We start from the raw sequence: 18,555 nt of genomic DNA, 5'->3' as shown, positions 1-18,555 counted from the left end.
CTCTGTTTCCAATACAGTAGTTGCCTTATAACCCTCTTCTCATTATTTATTCTAAGAGAAAACTTTTCCAAGTCATAATTATGCTTTGCTAACTATTGTGCACACTACACTTACCTGTTACTTGACTTGAGTAATGCTTCCACAGAGGCATCCTCCACACACGATCACCAGAGATGGTTCCAGCTTTGTGCATCACCTCCCATAATGCAGAACTGTTGCTAAACACTCCCACAGCTCCACTCCCAAGTGCCACAGCCATTGCACCTGTAATACATATAATGTGATTCCTTAAAAATATGTCAAAATACAGTACCTGTATTTATTATTCATAATTTATTACTGTAGTTAGAAAAATGTTCACTCACTCCAAGAAGAGGGGGGGGGGGAGGCTTATGTTGTCATCGTAGTATCTGCATCAGCATTGGCATCTCGCATTGAATCAAAATGTATTGAATTTGAAATTAATTCTTGCCTTGGGAATAACTGTTAAGGATATATCAGTCAAACAGCCATATTTTCCCATTCTCCCAACAGCTTATATTATTTGTGTGTGAAAAACAATGCCAACAATACAGGAAGAGTAGCAGTTAGCCTGGCTTATCCATGGAGGATCTACCGTTGCAGAAGTCGAGGTGTGCCATCTCTTCTACCTAATGCTTATTGTTTGTCCACCTCCCCACTGAATCATCACTTGTTTGTTTTATTTTCTCAACCCTCACACTCTCCGAACAATAATTCTCTTTATTATGGCTTTCTCCCCTTTACTGCTCTTAACCTTATACTTCCCACTTAAATAAACTTGCAATAGTAAATTTCATACTTGATACAGAATTTTATTTTTAAATGTAAACAAAAGGCAACTGCTCCAATTAAGTAACAGGCAAATCCATGTTTAGGTTTCTGCGGTAGACATTTCAAGTATTCCTTTATTAGCCTCTAATACTAGAAGATGACTGAAATGTTATGAGAAGATTCTAAAAAAAGCCAAACCCTCAAAAATAGATAACAAGTGCAGTCCACAAGCACTCAGCCTCCCCATACCACAATACAGTATCTCAAACTTTGTTAGTTTATTTTCATTTTAGCATCTTTGCTGATTGCTGGCATTACATATCTCTCAGAAATTGATGGTTCCATTTATATTGTTGTGTATTTATCCTGACTTTCCTCTGCTTTGTATATAACAAGATCATACAAGAGTAAAATTTAGGCAGAGTAAATAAGGCAACACTTATAGCAGTATTACCTGTGAGGGTGGCCATGTTGATCATTGCTCTGGGCTTGTGTTGAGAAGCATAATGAAGAGCATCAGCTAATATAAGTCTTCCCTCAGCATCTGTGTTGTCGATCTGGATTGACTTGCCGTTAGATGCTACCACGACATCACCAGGTTTTGTTGCTCTGCTCCCTGGCATGTTCTCACACAGAGGGATGAAACCTGGAAATATATGTGACATGAATATGCCCATTTGTTTTGTTTAAAATATTATGTGTCTGTTAGTTAAATCATATGTATCTTTTAGCCAAAACCACATGTGTTTTTTAGTCAAAATCATGTGGATCTTTTAGTCAATGACATGTGTGTGTTTTAGCTAAAACCATGTGTGTATTTTATTTAATCCATGTGTCATTTGGAAAGTGTATACAGTATATGGCTCTTGGTAAAACCAAGTATGTATTCTAGTCATAACCGTATGTGTTGTTTGCATACAACTATGTGCATCTTTCAGTTAAGATCTTATTTATCTTTGAATTTATATCACAGATGTTTAGAAACAAAAACATTATTCAACATAAAAACTGGGATGCACAAGATATGTGCTGGGATTTTACAGAGGCTAATTTTCTCCAACATTATTTTCTATTCTTTGCTGTTTCTTTTTTCCTTGGCTAAACTCACACAGCAATAAAACTAATGACTGCTGCAAAATTAACATTACTGTACCCAAATCCCTAATATTTTTACATTTTTTTATTCTTACTTTCAATACTGCACTTTGCTTTTCCTAATTACTGTCCCGTGTTTACTAAATATTAGCCCAAGTGACAGTACTGTATTGTACTGTACTTAAATTTCCTAACCTGCAAACCTCTGATACTTTACCCCATCCATCTTAATCATGCAATGTATAAAATATTACTTAATCTATGAGGTACAATAAAGTTTACCATTTCAGTCTCTCATTTTATGACTGGGTCCATAGCTTGTTCAATCAAGTAATGCCCTCAATAGGTCTACACAACCCAGGATACAACTGCTATTTGTGACTGAGATTTATATGGTAAGTCATTCCTCCCAACACAGGGGGCTAAAATTAACTTCTCTATCACCTGCTCAGTCTAAGTACTGTATCACATCCACAGGTATCCTAAAATTCCAGAGATGCTCCCACAAGCATATCAAAACTTCAATCTTCCATCCACTCACACACAAATGTTGTTTCTCGAAGTGATTTAAGAGCCTTTAAAAGCTTTCCCTCACGTTGTAAATATTAAGAACCTTTCATAATGTACAGTGTTCCCATCCTTTCTCTTATTACTGTAACTTCAATATACTGTACAGTAAACCCACAATATAATGGACACTGTCTACAGTAGACCTTGGCTTTAACAAACACTCTGACCTGTTCGCACTAGGTTCATATATAATGGACTCAGGTCCGTTATGGTACAAAATTTACGGACCTGGGTCCATTCGTATCCAAATTTTCACAAATAATTACAGTAATACCCAGTTTAGCGCTATCCTGCATAACGCTGATTCATTATAGAGCTCTTTGGACCTCTCCTGGAGTTATTTTTTACTAGGAAAAAAAATATAAAAATCCATAATACAATGCAGAAGTTACAAGATAGAAAGAAAACTCAGGACACGCCAAAAGCTGCCAGTTTGTTTACATTCTCTCCGCCAATGAGAGCGACGTACACATGTATACTTGGAGCTAATCAATCCTCTCCCCGTGTAAAAGATTTTCTCAGCAGCATTCAACTTACTTAACATGCTTGCTCTTTATATGACGGCTTTCCACATATTATAGTGAATATCTGTGACCCAAGTTATTTTTTACCAGAAAAAATTAGGAAAATAAATACAATACAAGTCAGCTGTTCACTTGCACCTGGCAGAGCAGTGGTTATTATTACAAATCCCCCCCCCCTACCCCAACCACTTTCGACCAACCAGTATCACACGTGTTACTAATGTGTAGTGACTTTGTTTATTCTGCTAGCCTGCAGGACATCACCCTGTCACCCAGCCTGTTTGAACGCATTCTTATTCTGTAAACACCAGCTGGTGGTGGTGAATGCTGGTGGTGATAAGTATTGGTGGTGGTTATGGTGATTGTTGGAGGTGGCGAGTGTTGGTGATGATGTTAAGTGTTGGTGGTAGTGAGTGTTGGTGATGATAGTGAGTGTTGGTGGTGTTGAGTGTTGGTGATTATGGTGATTATTGGTGGCGAAAAGTGACTCACATGGTCACTTCGGACTATGAGGGTATAAAACGGACCGAGTCCATTATTATTCCAGATCCAGATATAAAAGACTTTTATTGTACAGTATTTGGTTTACTGTACAGTATCATACCAAATAGCTCGCTAGTAATAAACAAATCATTAGTCAATAACTTATTAACATATGCTTCCCTATAAACCCTGCTCCCATATCACATCACATAAATTGTGACCAAGTCCCAGGTTGTTGATCTGACTTTCTATCTCATTTACACACAATTGCAGGTCTCAATTGTTTCTCTTACTTTGACAACACAGCATACAATTTACAGTAGACTCTTGCCATTCGTGAGGAATAGGTTCCAAGAAATGGCACAAATTGGCAAAACCGTGAATAGCAATTTATACTATCTTATTGCACTACTGTATACCTATACCAAACAATTGACCATTGCCGCAGCACTCATCCCCTCTTTTAACTTATCTAATAATAAAACTTTCTTTGTCAGGGTCATCACTGACTTATGCCTTTTACATTTCACTCCACTATCACTGACACGAGGCAGTCTTTTAGAGGCCATTTCTCACAGAAACACTAAAGTTTTGAGAGTACAACACAAGATGCTGGATGGGGTGACTCATGCTGAGGGAAAAGGCTTGCAAGCTAGCCACCATAGCCATCATCTGCTTACTGTGAATTGTCAAAATTGCGAATCGCAGACTCGCGAATGGCAAGGGTCTACTGTATATTGTTTCTAACTCTTGATCTGTTTTATTTTTTTCTATTTTTGTTTTAGTTATGGTTTAATTTATTTTATTTTTTCTCCCTCTAGCCCCCCAATGTGGGTTGGTAAACTGTGCCCAGGTGGACTAAACTCTGTAAAAAAAAAAAAATAATAATAATCATAAAAAATAAAAATAAAATAAAAATATCTAACCTTTAATGTTGATAGGAAGTTTTAAGGCAGCTGCAATAAAAATGGACCCCACAGTACAGGCAGCACCTCCCATGTCTGCCCTCATTTTGTCCATATTAGCTGGTGGTTTGAGGGAGATGCCACCAGTATCAAATGTAACACCCTTCCCTGGAAAAGAAATGGTTACTAATATCTTTAAATGCTAAATAAAAATATGAAATTTAAGCATTTACCTGTAATTCAGTAAAACCTCAGCTAACATGAGAACATTAAGTTGTAGGTAATTGCATAATATGAATATTTAAATATATGGAAATAATTACCTTTCATTCCCAAGGACACAAGAAGAAAACCACAAAAAATGAGGACACACTAAATGAAAAATGCATGTATAAGACTCACCAACAATAGCTAGGGGCTTTTCATCAGAGAGGTCATTGCCACGGTAACTGAGCTCAAGGAACACAGGAGGTTCAGCAGATCCTCGAGTCACTGAGAGAAAAGCATTCATGTTTCTTTGCTTGGCCCAATCATAACTCCTTGTCAGCACTTCTACTCCCAATCCTTCCAAACAGTTTACTGCTTCCTGTATGGACATTAAAAAAAATATGTAGAGCACTGCCTTAAAAATAAAATAATATAAAAGCATTAGAAAATAAGGATCACCTGAAGAGAAGACACCCAAGTTTATTTCACCAGTAGATTAACCTAACCTATCCCTACAAGGTAGTGTTAAGGTGGTTAATAACAAGAGATATAAGATGAGTGTCTATTCTTCAGGTGATCCAAAAATAAATAATAAGGAAGGATTGGATGCTGAGCTAAAGGTGAGATTGTTATAAGGCAACTGGACTGAGTTGTTTTGGGCTGGACAGAGTTAGGTTACCTAATTTGTGTGCTTTAAGTAAAGTCATGCAGAACACAAATATAATTTTGCCTAGTTTGTTATACAGTACGTACTGTAAAATGTAGCTTGAACATCAGCATTAATTTCCATTTTCATATATCAATAAAGTACTTCTATACAGTACCTCAATTTTCTCCTTTGTGCATATTTGCAAAGACAATCTCTCTCCTTGCTTGTCTCATACTAGTGCCTTCCTTCATATAAACCAAATGAGATAACTGCTTTTAAAATATGACACATTTCCTTATATAGTACATAAAAGATTAATGGAGACATTGCTATCACTGGTAAATGGCCAGATGATTAACAATTCAACCTTTTTTAGTGTATAGGTGGGGACTTGTCTTCTGTCTTTTCTAACTTGAGTTTTCTAATGCCTCAGTTTTAAATTTTTGGTCAGGAGATGATGTCCTATGAAGAAACATTGTACCTGCACAACTAGATACTTTGAAACAAATACAGGGAAACTGTAAGAACTTTTCATTACAAAATGGGTGTGTTTGATCATGAAGCATCTCGGCAGCTTGGGGGAGGCGATTAAACACTCACTAGTAGAGTTCTCTCCTGTACATTCCTGACATAACTTCTGAGGCTAACATTTGGAAATTAATTCTGATTCAAACAGACTCAATCAGTGATTGAAATTATTGTGTACCTTAGTGTTCTTGGATGGCTCAAATCATCAACATATGAATCCACATGATTTGAAGACTGCTGTAAATAATATACTAGTACTGTATTGTATACCTACATTATATGAGTATGGAAACAGAGAAGGCAGAGCATTCCACAGTTTGGCAGTGTAAGGAAAGAAGGATGTACTATAACAGGTTATTCTAGTGTGACCGACATCCACACAGAAAAGGTGGGCACCGTGGGCAAGACGAGTGTTACGAGCCCACCGCCTTGCCGGCGGTACACAAGATGCCAAATCCACCGAACATTGCCCGCTAAAGTACCTGTAAAAGAGAGAGAGAGAAGCAACATTGTGGCAAAGAGAAAGGGATGAAAGATTATCAACTAAAGGATGAGAGTTAATAAGACGAAATACCTTTTCTTCCACCCTATCTAACAGTTGGACAGAAGAAGAGCCATCCCAGATATGAGAGCAGTACTCCAAGTTAGGATGAATGAATCCCTAATATACTTGAAGCAACAGCTCAGGAGTGAAGTAGCTACGGCATCTGTACAGCATTCCCAGCTTTCAGGAGGCAGCTTTAGCAATGTTGTGGATGTGTGGCTTCCATGACATATTAGAGGAAATGGTGAGGCCTAGCAAATCTATTTTAGAATTTGGCAGAATACTAATACTATTTGGGGGGATAAGGTTAGGTTATGAAACATTAGGTTAGTGTTAGGGTGGTTAATCTTTAGGTGAAACAAAGTGGGGAGCAGATTCTTTAGATGATCCCATAAATTATATACTGCATAGCACATATCACAGCAAAATATATTATAATAAGTTCTCGCTTAATGTTGTTTCGGTACTACGTCGCTAAACTTTAGAGACCAAAAATTCGTTTAACGTCCCAGTGACTCGGTACAACGTCATTTACGTCGTCATGGACTACTTTCTACTGCGCATCACCCTCTCCCTTAGGACAAATATTTCATTTACCCTTTTCACAATACAGTGGTCCCTCGGTTCACGAAATTTAGGTTGATGAATTACCTTAGCTCCCATAAGGATTTTCAGCTCTATTAACGAACAAAGCTTCGATTAACGAAGTCCTTACGACAAACACGTTTTGTTGTGCGCATCAGCTAATCAGCTGATCGGCTAGTCTACCAATACAGTAATCAGTTCTATGTTTACAGCTCCTCCTCGACTTACGACCTACTTGACTTACTACCACCCGGACATACGACCGCCTCAGTTGTACCAAAATTTTGTCAAATTACATATTTTTTAGTCCCAACATCAGTGATTGCGCTGTGTACTGACAAAATTTTCGTTTATAATTCACTTTAAAATGGCTGGCAAGCTTAAAAGTGAGAGTTTTGTGGTGCTGAGAAGAAAAAGAGACTCCCATTTTAGATTTTCTATGTATTATTTAAGCATTTTCGACTTACGACCTGGATTTGGGTCCCTAACCCCGTCGTAAGTCGGGGAGGAGCTGTACATTTGTTTCCAGTGGAGTAAATATCAAGAAGGTTGTGCTCTTTAATATTTTTGCATTTTTTATAATAAAATTATTAGTCATTTTAAAATTTAGTTAACATATTGATAATATATGCAGTACTGGGAACTAGTTTTTTGTGTGCCCATCAGCCGCTTGACTCACTCGCCAAAGTGTCTCTGTTTAACTTTGTTTACAGTGGAGGAAACATCGTGTTTGTTGGTCTCTTGAATACAGAGTATTTTTACGTTTTTACATTAAAATTATTGGTCATTCTGAAATTTAGTTAACATATTGATAATATATTGTGCAGTGCAGTGTTGATTTAATTAAAATAATCTTTAATTACAGCTAGGGAACTTAAAATTTTATTGGTGAAATTACTGCATCAAGCATGGGTGAGAAAGATGATTCCCCTTAATATTCCTCTCCAAAAAGGAGAGAGGATTTTCATGTTAGAGAATCTGTCAGTCCAGAGGTTCCTGACATTATTATGGAAGGTGACTTGTCTTCCAAGAAGCATTAAAATGCTTCTCTTCTCCCTTCTCCTCCACCCCCCCACTTCTAATTCCCATCATCATCATCAGCCAGCAACATTCTACATACACACCTCAAAGTAAGTGTACAGTACTGTACTGTACTACATTTTGTTTATACTTTGTATGTACTTTTCTGTTAGTTGGAACCAATTACCCAATATCCCAGTGAAATAATAGATTTGGTTAACGAAATTTTCGGTTAACGAATGACTCTGTGGAACGAATTGTGTTTGTTAACCGAGGGACCACTGTATGTATTTAGGATGGTGTGTGCATGTAAATGAGTAAAAATAAATGAAGAAAGTTACTATATCTACAAAAAATAAGTTGAAAAAACATGTACAGTACTTAAATGAACTTAAGGGACTAAAATTTTTATCTCTTGTGCAAAATATATGATGTCTATATTCATATTATTCACTGCCTTGCACGATTCCAGCAGTGCAATTTATATTCTGCTAACTTTAGTCTGTGACATTTTATAAGATAAAAACTGTAAGCCTAAACAACCTTCAATCTTGCCGGAAGTCGGAGGGGGAGGTGATGTATTATGACAGCTGGCGCCAGCCCGCCAGCCAACCTAGGTTACCTAATGGTATTTACTGTATTTATCTGTCATGTAGAGGAGTTTTAAATTTTTGTCTTATAAAATGTCAATGAATATGACTTTATAGTAATGCATACAAGCACCTCACCGGCATCACACAAAGAGCTTTGAATTTCTGTACTGTATATGTATTTCATGGGGCAAAGGGAGGCTGGGGAATGTAACTCCCGTATTTTATCTATTTCTTTTGGGGAAAATTGATTCGCTTTATGTTGTTTCATATAACGTCGCGTTTTCAGGAACGTAACCCAGACGTTAAGCGAGAACTCACTGTACTGCAACTGTATGATGTACAGGATATGGAAAATTTTAAGTTAAAAACATATTCAGGAAAGTACAAGCATTTCCTGATATACAAAAGGGTTCCATTCCTGATAACCCCTTCATAAATCAGAGCACATTTCCTCATAGACTCCCATTACAAAAGCCAGGGCATACCCCCCCCCACCCCCCCAAAAAAATAAATCAACCTAGTACGTTGCATATGATATAGATTACCACTTTAAGGTTTTCGTACACAAATTCTTTTATGAAGTAAAAAATTTAAATTAAATAATTTTATGTCTGCACATGAATGCTACATATGCAAGACACACATTTGGCAATGTCAGCATGATCTGGCATCTATCTAGACTGCTTTCCAAGGTTAGGTTACCACACCAGTCCCCCTTTCTGTTTCAACGACTCAGAACATAGCCTTGACCCACATTTCCCAAGGATTTTCTCATGGCTTGTGCTGATTTCTCATTTATCACAGTGATTTCATTTATTTATAACAGTGTTGTAAGAGTTTTGAACCTTGCCTTATGTTGTTGGCAAAGGTAAAGGGGTGGGAAAACATAAAAAGTGCAAGGAGATTGCACCATGTGGTGCCTCCTGATGCATTCTACTCATGCATATGTATAGAAACAATTATTTTATAGTGATTATTCAGATGAAACTGTTTGTAGATAATTTATTTATAATGCTAATGCAACATATCCCACCTTTTTATCTCAAATACCAAGCTTGCTATGAATCATTATGTGCAATTATCTCTCATGTGGTACAGTCAAGTGAGGTGAGGTGAGTAACAGACCAGACCCCAAGCATCTCGCAGGAGAGTGCCTACCCAGTTAATAAAGTGGTTAATAAAGTTCATAACACAGTAACAAACTTGCCATATATTACATAAGATAAATGAGGAGAAATTGGACAATCAGGAAACTGGCTGAGTGACTGCTTGTCCTCTGTGCATTTGAAGAATAAGTTATATAGTGATTGTAGGAGAATGGTGGCACATTGAAAGCTTGTATGTTGAGTGAATACAATTTTGAGTGTTAGTGAATGATGATATACTGTACCTAAGTTAGTAAAATAATAAGGTATATTGGTACAGCAGTAAAATAAAAAAACATCAATATTTTTACATGTTTTCACTACATATTAGTGTACTTAGTAAAAAACTAAGAAAATTTAGAAACAAATATTGTAACTTCGGATTATTTGTTTGTAAATCAAATCTGGGACAATTTTGTTCATAACTTTGGATTTTCATTAACTAAACCTCCATAAATCATGGACTGCCAGTATATATGATAAGATGACAATTATATTTTGAGATTTATTGGAAACAAAAATTGCTACAGCAGTTAAACAACTGTGTAGAGTGAAATTTGGAATACTCTGAGTAGAAAGTACAAGTACACAAAAATTAAAAGCCTGTGCATATCTACATATATAAACAAATATCTAAAGGTCTCAATAACTGAACCATACACTGTATGAGGAAATTCTACACCAACTTTTAAATATATTAAAATTTCCCACTATTTCAAACCTTATTCTGATACAGTGCATGGTGACCAATATAAAGACCAAACACACACACGTACAGACTCTCCTGTCATTTTTTGTAACTCAATCATTCTCACTACTGTAACAGATATGAATAAGCATACTTGCGCAAAATTTGTAGGTGTCAGAATGTTGGCAGGTGTTTCCATTAATCTTCGGGCAATATTCTGTCCTTCTGCCAGAGTTGCTCCACGAGTCCACCTGCACAGTTCATCATCAATAATTCAGTCTTCACAACACCCTTAAGGTACAATATTTCTAATACAGTATACTCTCGATTTAACAGAATCAGATATAACGAACTCTCGATTTAACAGAAGGAATTTTTTCCGTTATTTTTCACCCAATTTAGTGAACTAGTCCGCTAAATCAAGATTAATTCCGTAAATTCGCTTACACCTACGGAGACACCTCAGACACAGGATACTGTGCATAGAAACATTATTCATGGTTCACCTTAAACTATGGAGGTTCAGTGTTTGTTTTAAATTTTTTCTATAATTTTCAAACTTTTTCCAATTGATAGCTGCACTCTTGACTTTCTCCCCCACACCACTTCCTTTCTGAGACTTCCGAGAGACTTTCAGCATGATGTATTAGTACAGTAGTTAGTTGATCAAGAGGTAGACCGAGAGGTGGCAGTGAACAGCACACACGCAGGACACAGACTGAGTGGATGTAAACAAACCCCATGCGCCAAGCGGTGAAATTTAACGGAATCACGCTTAATTTAGCAAACTAGTTCACTAAATTGCGCACAAATAACAGAAATTCAATTTAGCAGAAATTTAACGGGATCACGCTCGATTTAGCAAACTAGTTTGCTAAAGTGAGCGAAAATAACAGAAATTCAATTTAACAGAAAGGGTGGCTCAAATTAGTTCGTTAAATCGAGAAAATACTGTACAAGACTTCACAAACACTGCCTCATAAAAAAGAATACAGTACAGTTCAAGACTCACACAAGAATTTCTACATTTGTCCTAAGTTTACTGAATCAGAGCCATTACATAAAAACCCAATTTTTTGCAAATGCTGTGAAATCATATATTAATTCTAAATAAGATGAACCTTTCATTGTCCTCGGTGAAACACTGAACTGTAGGAATGGGTTTCTTTTTACTCTTGAGGTCCTGATACTTGAATACTGCCAGGTGGGCTCCTTCAGCAGCTGCCTCACCGTCCCCACAAGAGTCCACCAGTATCTTGCTGATGTTGGTCTCTCCCAGTGAATGACACCCAGCTACAAAATTATCAGATACTTAATTGAAGTTGTCTGTATTATCTATCTACTGTATTGTAACAAACTCTTTCCTGCAACAAAAATAAAATATGTACAGACCTACAGGTACAGTACACACAAACACAGACAGACCCATATTTGCTTTACAGTACATACCGGAATATACAGCACACTTAACCTACTGAGAAATACTGTGGTTATATCTTGACACATCCTAAGCTTTGCTAAAGTCATATGAGGATAGCTTTCATAAGGCCAAGGGTAGTTAAACTCTTACTGAAAAAACACATATTCCAGCACTGAACAACTAAGTGCAAAGCCACACATACTGGATCACAGTACTGTAATAAAAAATTCAATATATTGATACCATAGGTCATATGAGTATATGAGTAACAAATATTTACAAATCTTTCATACTGCAATTAATATCTAATGAGAAACATTGTAATAAGTCAAGGAAAACAACCAGCACAGTTGTGGACTAATGTAGCACTGTACAATAATATAATTATATATTTGGATAACTCAGTGTGTCTTCTGTTTACAGCTTCAGTGATGAGAAGATGTGGCTACATGTGTCAAGAACACAAGTTGGATATTCAACAGGTCAATTTAATTTTTGCTTCTTGCCTCTGGTGACAGTAAATCTGACAAAGTGCAAATGTCAGCAGAGTGATGTGAGTATGGAGACACCCAGAAGAGAACAAATATCTAGGAGAAGAAAATTTTAAAGACCAAAAAGAAGGTACAGTCTCTCCTGAACTTACGACATATTCGACTTACGACAACCCGGACATACGACGGCCATGGTTGTATAAAATATTTTTCGCATTACATATTTTTGAATCCCAACGTTAGTGATCGCACTGTGTACTGACAAAATTTTCGTTTGTAATTCCCTTTAAAATGGCTGGCAAGTGTAAAAGTGAGAGTTCTCGTGGTGCTGAGAAGAAAAAGAGACATCCATTCTAGAATTTCTACGTATAATTTTCGCCTTTTCGACTTACGAGCAATTCGACTTACGACCTGGTCGAGGAGAGACTGTACAGTATATGGATTCCACGAGGAAAGATATTGAAGGTTAAGCAGGAGTGATATGAAACTGGGTGGAATAGCAGAGGATAATGTACAGTATTTAAATGAATTCAATTAAAGTGAAAGGTTTGGAGAATAAGAGGCCTTAGACCAAAACAAAAGGATGGAGCTGGGGAGTACATTCATGGTTTATGGTGTAGGTGTGGGCACAGAGCAAAACATTGTGGTCATTTAGACTGGGAGAGATTTTGAGCTACCTGTACATTAATGCTGAAAGATGAGAGTTCAGTTTAGTATTAACAATCAAATATAAATCTTTAAAACTGACATACAATAGGAGGCAGTCCTAGAATGTTCTTGAAAACCTACAGGTAATTAATGGCATTATTGCTCATAACTGTACTGTATATGTATAAGGTTTTCCACATTTACCTGGTACATAGTAGTGTATAAAATTAGTTCAAGATCCTCTCTCAGATTAAGATATTTGATTTCTCTAGAAGACATTTTCACAGCTAGGCAGTTCCTGTGACATGACTCAAAGGTTTGCAATGTGTGTTCCCAAGTAGATTCATTACAGACAAATGAAGAGCTTGGAATGTATATGTTACCTGCAATTGCTGTTCGAATGGCTTCCTTGGCCTCATCTCGCTCCTCTAAGGGATTGGACTTGTTCTCTTGCTTCCCAAGCCCCACCAGTGCCACTATTGGGAACACCTCTGATACACCATAAAGTACCCGACTTTTTCCAGCCTTCAATGGTCCACCACTGTTTAGAAGGAGAAGTTCAAAACACTGAGAACAGTACTTAAGAAGATTTAACATACAGTACTATAGAGTATCTTCCTATTTATATCTAGGTCCCAGCACCATCTTATAATATTGTTACACCATGGAAACTAGGGTACAAGTACACTCGCTACAGAAAGCATCTGCAAGGTAGGATCCGATGGATATCAAAATGAACACTGACTCCTGTTTTCTTGGTAGGGTTGACAAAATCCTTTGTCCTTTGTCATATTGTCTAGCAAAAATTTTGCAGATACTTTTTGTAGTGAGTGTACCTGTACTGCATCCCATAATTTATATTTATACAATACTGTACTGTACTTATATTTTTTATTTTTATTTTATTTTTTTTTTTTTATGGGGATTAGCCCACCCGGGCACAGGTCACTGACCCACATCACGGCCTAGGGGGCAAAAATGTAATAATAAAAATAATAATAATAATAAAAATAATAATAATAATAAAAATAATAATAATAATAATAATAAAAATAAAAATAATAATAATAATAATACTGTAATAATAATAATAATAATAATAATAATAATAATAATAATAATAGCAATAATAATAATAATTAATAAAAAAATAATACAGTAAAATAAAAATAAAATACCTGTAATGATAACTCATAAAAAAAATCAAGAGTTGGAAACAATATATACAGTATGTATGTTGTGTTGTCAGTAGTAAGAGTGACAATTGAGACCCTGCAATTGTGTGTAAATGAGGCAGAAAGACAGATCAGCAACCTGGGACTTGGTCACAATTTTTGTGATGCCATATGGCAGCAGGGTCCACCATTAGACAACACATTATGCTTCCAATATCTCCCAGGCAGTAGTACCTCCCTGTTTGGTAGCTGCCTACTACCTCCTGTCTGAGTCTGAACAAAACAATTTACATTACTCTCATAAACCTATCATGCTCTAGTTAAGATGACTAAATTTCAATCATATTTTGTGATGTTTCCAGCACTGATACATTGTTTTTCCAGTACAAATTTGATAGCAAATAACTTTTTATGCACATACTCTGAAAGTCCTAAAAATAACATAGAGCAATTCTTACATATGTAGAAATGACCTAGCAGTTTTGATTTGACTTGATGCATAAATGTGTGAAATATGATGGAAAGCATTAAGACAGAATCAAGAAACTTTACAATTCTGTGTGATTTTTATGTGAGTTTGAGGAAATTTTCATAATTATCTAAAAACATATTGTACATAATATTCATACATCTTAATGAAAGCCTTGTTTTCGTTCCACATTTACAACTTTGACTCTGTTCTGAGTCATCTTGGTGAACCTCTCTAAATCTTAAAAGTTCTTTATAAGTTTATCATCAATCTCTTCTTTCCAACCTTCTTTCATATTGAATCTTTATTCTCATTCCCTGGATCATTCTATCACCATCCACAGTTTCCAAGTACAGCTAACACACCTTTGTTAAACCAATTAAAAGTTCTGGAATTAACCAATTCTCACAAACAGGAAAACTTTCAGTCTCTTCTCATATGTATTTTGCAACATTCAAACACAAAAATGTACGATCTTTCTTCATACATGCATATCAATGAATTTGCCCCCAAATAATGTATTAGAACTCTTTTCCACTTGATCTCCTTCGTTTCTAGTATCAGGTATTCTTTTATAAAAAAAGCCCATTCTCACAGGAAAACTATTTTCCTATAGTGCATTCTAATCCTCCTTTGCCTCAGTTGGTGGAACATTAGTTTATCTCAATTTTCCTTTGCCCTGATAGACATAACTCATTATACACTTAGTACAGTATTAAGATATTTTCTAGTATATAATAAATTACTGTATTAAGATATGTTCTGAGGCATTGCAAAAGTTTTTACATTTGCTAAAGAACACAACAGCTGGTTGGCTGGCATGTTGGTTACAGTACCAACACAGTCTGATGATATGGAGCTTCCATCAACGGACATGTTGGAACCCATCAAATCTAACAGTAGATTTTCATGAAATTGGATTGCTCTTTAGTAACAAGTAGGATGTGTAAATTGTGAAATGACCTAATTCTTGTACAAGTCTGAGTTTCTCTCATCCAGTGAACTTTGCTCCCTCTAGGGCTTGCTCCAGGCAATGTATCTCCAAAGAGAACATTAAGAATATATTTCCCCATTTTATGATATTGCTCAAACTGAGGCACAGCTAGTTATTTACTTTGCTCAAAATTGGGTACAGGAACACCCCAGTTAATGAACGTGAGGGTTACAATGTGTCATGTTACGAATAAGCCTCCTAGAACCTAACCCGTTGTGTATGTATACCCCCTTGGATTTATAAACAACATTTACTCTTATTATAATGGAAACAAATGTCAATGAAGCAGAAAAGCAAAATGTTTATGTGAATACCAGTACAGTACAGTACTGTACAGTATATAATATTTACCAGTAAATATTCACACTTACCAATATTAAATAAAACATCAATGTTCCACATCTAAGTGCTTAATGAACACACCAGTGTGTAGTAGCATGGGTGACAGACATTATTTACAATGGATAATGTTCGCAGGACGATTGCAATTACAGTTTTTTATTGCACTTGGAGAATTTTTCATAAAAAGAATAAAAATAAATTTGACGTAACTACCATTAACCCATCTGAGTTGAATAAAATCACCTGGCATTAGTTGAGTCAAATATCAAAAGTGACATCCCCATAGTGAAGGGGTTAAATAGCTGTCATCTTCAAATTATGATACTATTGTAGGTGAAATCTTAATAAAATTGGAGTTGTCTGAGGCAGTTTAGAACCTAAACCCCCATAATTACATTGTTCCCATAGGGAATTATTTTTAAGGGTTCTAAGCAACTGCCATATGAACTGGTCCTTCAGTCCATAACCAGGATGTTCCTATACACCAATAACATATACAGAACCATATTGAAAATTTAATATTAAATTTTAAGTTCTGCTTTAAAAAAATAAGAAAAACTCTAAGCAAGCACAGACTGTAAATAATGTTAATGCAGGAGAAAACTGCTTTGTTGTAAAATGATGTCGTGTTAAAAACGATAACTCACACTGGAAGTGAAGATATTTAGACAACATGTTCTAAGGGTTTACTTTTATTACAATCAAATTTCAACAAGTACATAATAGTAGTGTGTAGTATCTGTTACAAAAGCAGTAGAAATATATATATATACATACAGTAATCAAAGCAGATATGCATCCCTGAAACACAAGCCCAAACTGATGATCTGGGATATTCCACACACAGTTTCCCAATGTCAGATGAGCCATTACCTTACCTTAAAAAAATTACTATACTATACTGTACTAAAGTTAAATCATGTATAGTCTTTAATGTGAAATAAATAAAAAATAAAGCCAGTTATTCTTTTCCCTTGTTAACAGGCAGTCAATAAAACACTGTCTGATCATATTTTGTGCAGTGCACCATAAACTTGTACAAATTTGAACTTCAATCCCAGGTCTTGATTATAATCAAGTCATGTACCGGATGATCTTCCCTGAACCCTACTGACAAAGACTAGATCCAATTTCTTTTAGTAAAATTACTTACTCCAGATTCATTGTGTCATAGTCCATGGCACTGCTTAGAATACACCACAGTACAGTAATAGCAATCAAACTACCCCTGGTAACATTAAAAGATGTCAACTAATGTTTTAGAAAAAATAATCACACCTTTTAGTTTGATAGTGATTTAAAAATTGGAAATTCAAGTTACAGTGAATCCTCTCAAAAACTAATGTGGTAAATGTTCAGCTCCTGGAACCCATTGTTGTTTCTATTTTTTCAAGCATGCAAGCTTTCTGCTCAAATGCACCTCATTCATACCTAAGATCAAACACAGACTCTTCAGTTGTTGTCATTCATACACACTGACTGCCATCATATTTATTACTGTAGGGTATCAATTTGGCTCATACTGTGCAAGGACTTTCAAAACATTTTCATGGGGTAACTAATGAAGTCTCCCTGGAATTCTTGAACATGTAATGTATAGTTATTTAGTATTAATTATTCAAATGAGGTTTGTGCATAATTTTACATTATTTATTATAAGCCTTACATCATAAATGCTCTCAGAACTTCTATATATTTCAGTTACTCATTTACCACAATGTATCAAATGCATGGTAAACAATCACTTATCTGCATAACGTTGTCTGATTAGTTCTGCAAGATGGTGTTTGTAATGACAATTTCACCTCTATTCACATCCACCTAGTAATACTACTGTATGCTGTGGTATGGTACTAACTTGCCCAATAACTCTTGCATGCACAGTAATTCTCTCAAACATATTCAGCCAAAGGAGCAAACAGGTATACAGTATTGTGCAGGTACAGGTAGTTCTGCTATAACGCGATAATTGTGTTCTTGTAAAATATCGTGTTATAGAAAATTGCGTAATAGAAATAACAGGGCTTATGGAGAAAATAGGGTTAGGTGCAGATTACTCGAAATCGAAAAAATTTAGTAGTTAGCCTAACACAAAGGATAGCACAGTCTAAATAAATGTTACATTCATATCTAATAATGAAATCATACAGTAAATGTAATACTTTACCTTGAAAAAATATGAATGTAACTTGATGGGGGAGAAGGGTGATTTTGAGGTTGATAAAATCGAGCTTCTCTTCAAGTGTTATATCCTTTCTTTTACGATCATCACCGGGAATTCTATCACCAGAACGCTTCTTGGAGATATTCTTCTTTACCATATTCACAGTTAATACCACAAAATTGGAGAAATAGTAAGCAAAAATCGCGTCATAGCAAACAAGCATTCGCGTTATACAAATATCGTTCCTAATTCATAAATCGCGTAAGAGCAAATTCGCGTTATCAAAACACGCGTTATAGCAGAACTCACTGTATGTGCTAAATTTAAAAATTAGCACACTGTAATGTGTTCCTTTAAGTTAGAGGAAAATTTGATTACTGTATTTTAAATGAGTGCAACAAACATGTTTCACTGTTACAAAGGGATATCAAAAAAGGAGAGAGAGAGATAAAGCATTTAGTAAAGGTTTACTACACGGTGAGAGAGGAGATTGAGGAGGAAATGCTGTACACATCAGGGTTTTC

General features: G+C 35.8%; 1 protein-coding gene across 2 annotated transcripts in view; it reads right to left on the bottom strand.

The window, feature by feature from the left end:
* The window catches only part of LOC121862262 (cytosol aminopeptidase-like), a 50,653-nt gene that overhangs the window by 6,485 nt on the left and 25,613 nt on the right, over window positions 1–18,555 (bottom strand). For both annotated transcript variants that reach the window (XM_042360370.1, XM_042360369.1), the window contains exons 3-9: window positions 13,271–13,428; window positions 11,450–11,621; window positions 10,483–10,579; window positions 4,772–4,955; window positions 4,391–4,537; window positions 1,247–1,438; window positions 115–264 (exon numbers count right to left, since the gene is read on the bottom strand). In XM_042360370.1, the coding sequence (XP_042216304.1) occupies window positions 115–264; window positions 1,247–1,438; window positions 4,391–4,537; window positions 4,772–4,955; window positions 10,483–10,579; window positions 11,450–11,621; window positions 13,271–13,428 (1,100 nt within the window). The remainder of the gene's footprint in view (window positions 1–114; window positions 265–1,246; window positions 1,439–4,390; window positions 4,538–4,771; window positions 4,956–10,482; window positions 10,580–11,449; window positions 11,622–13,270; window positions 13,429–18,555) is intronic.

The sequence above is a fragment of the Homarus americanus genome, unplaced genomic scaffold (assembly GCF_018991925.1).
Source record: "Homarus americanus isolate GMGI-L3 unplaced genomic scaffold, GMGI_Hamer_2.0 scaffold31037, whole genome shotgun sequence".
In the NCBI taxonomy this organism is placed as follows: Eukaryota; Metazoa; Arthropoda; class Malacostraca; order Decapoda; family Nephropidae; genus Homarus; species Homarus americanus.
The sequence above is the reverse complement of the archived record's forward strand: the minus strand, read 5'-3'. Positions and strand labels throughout refer to the sequence as shown.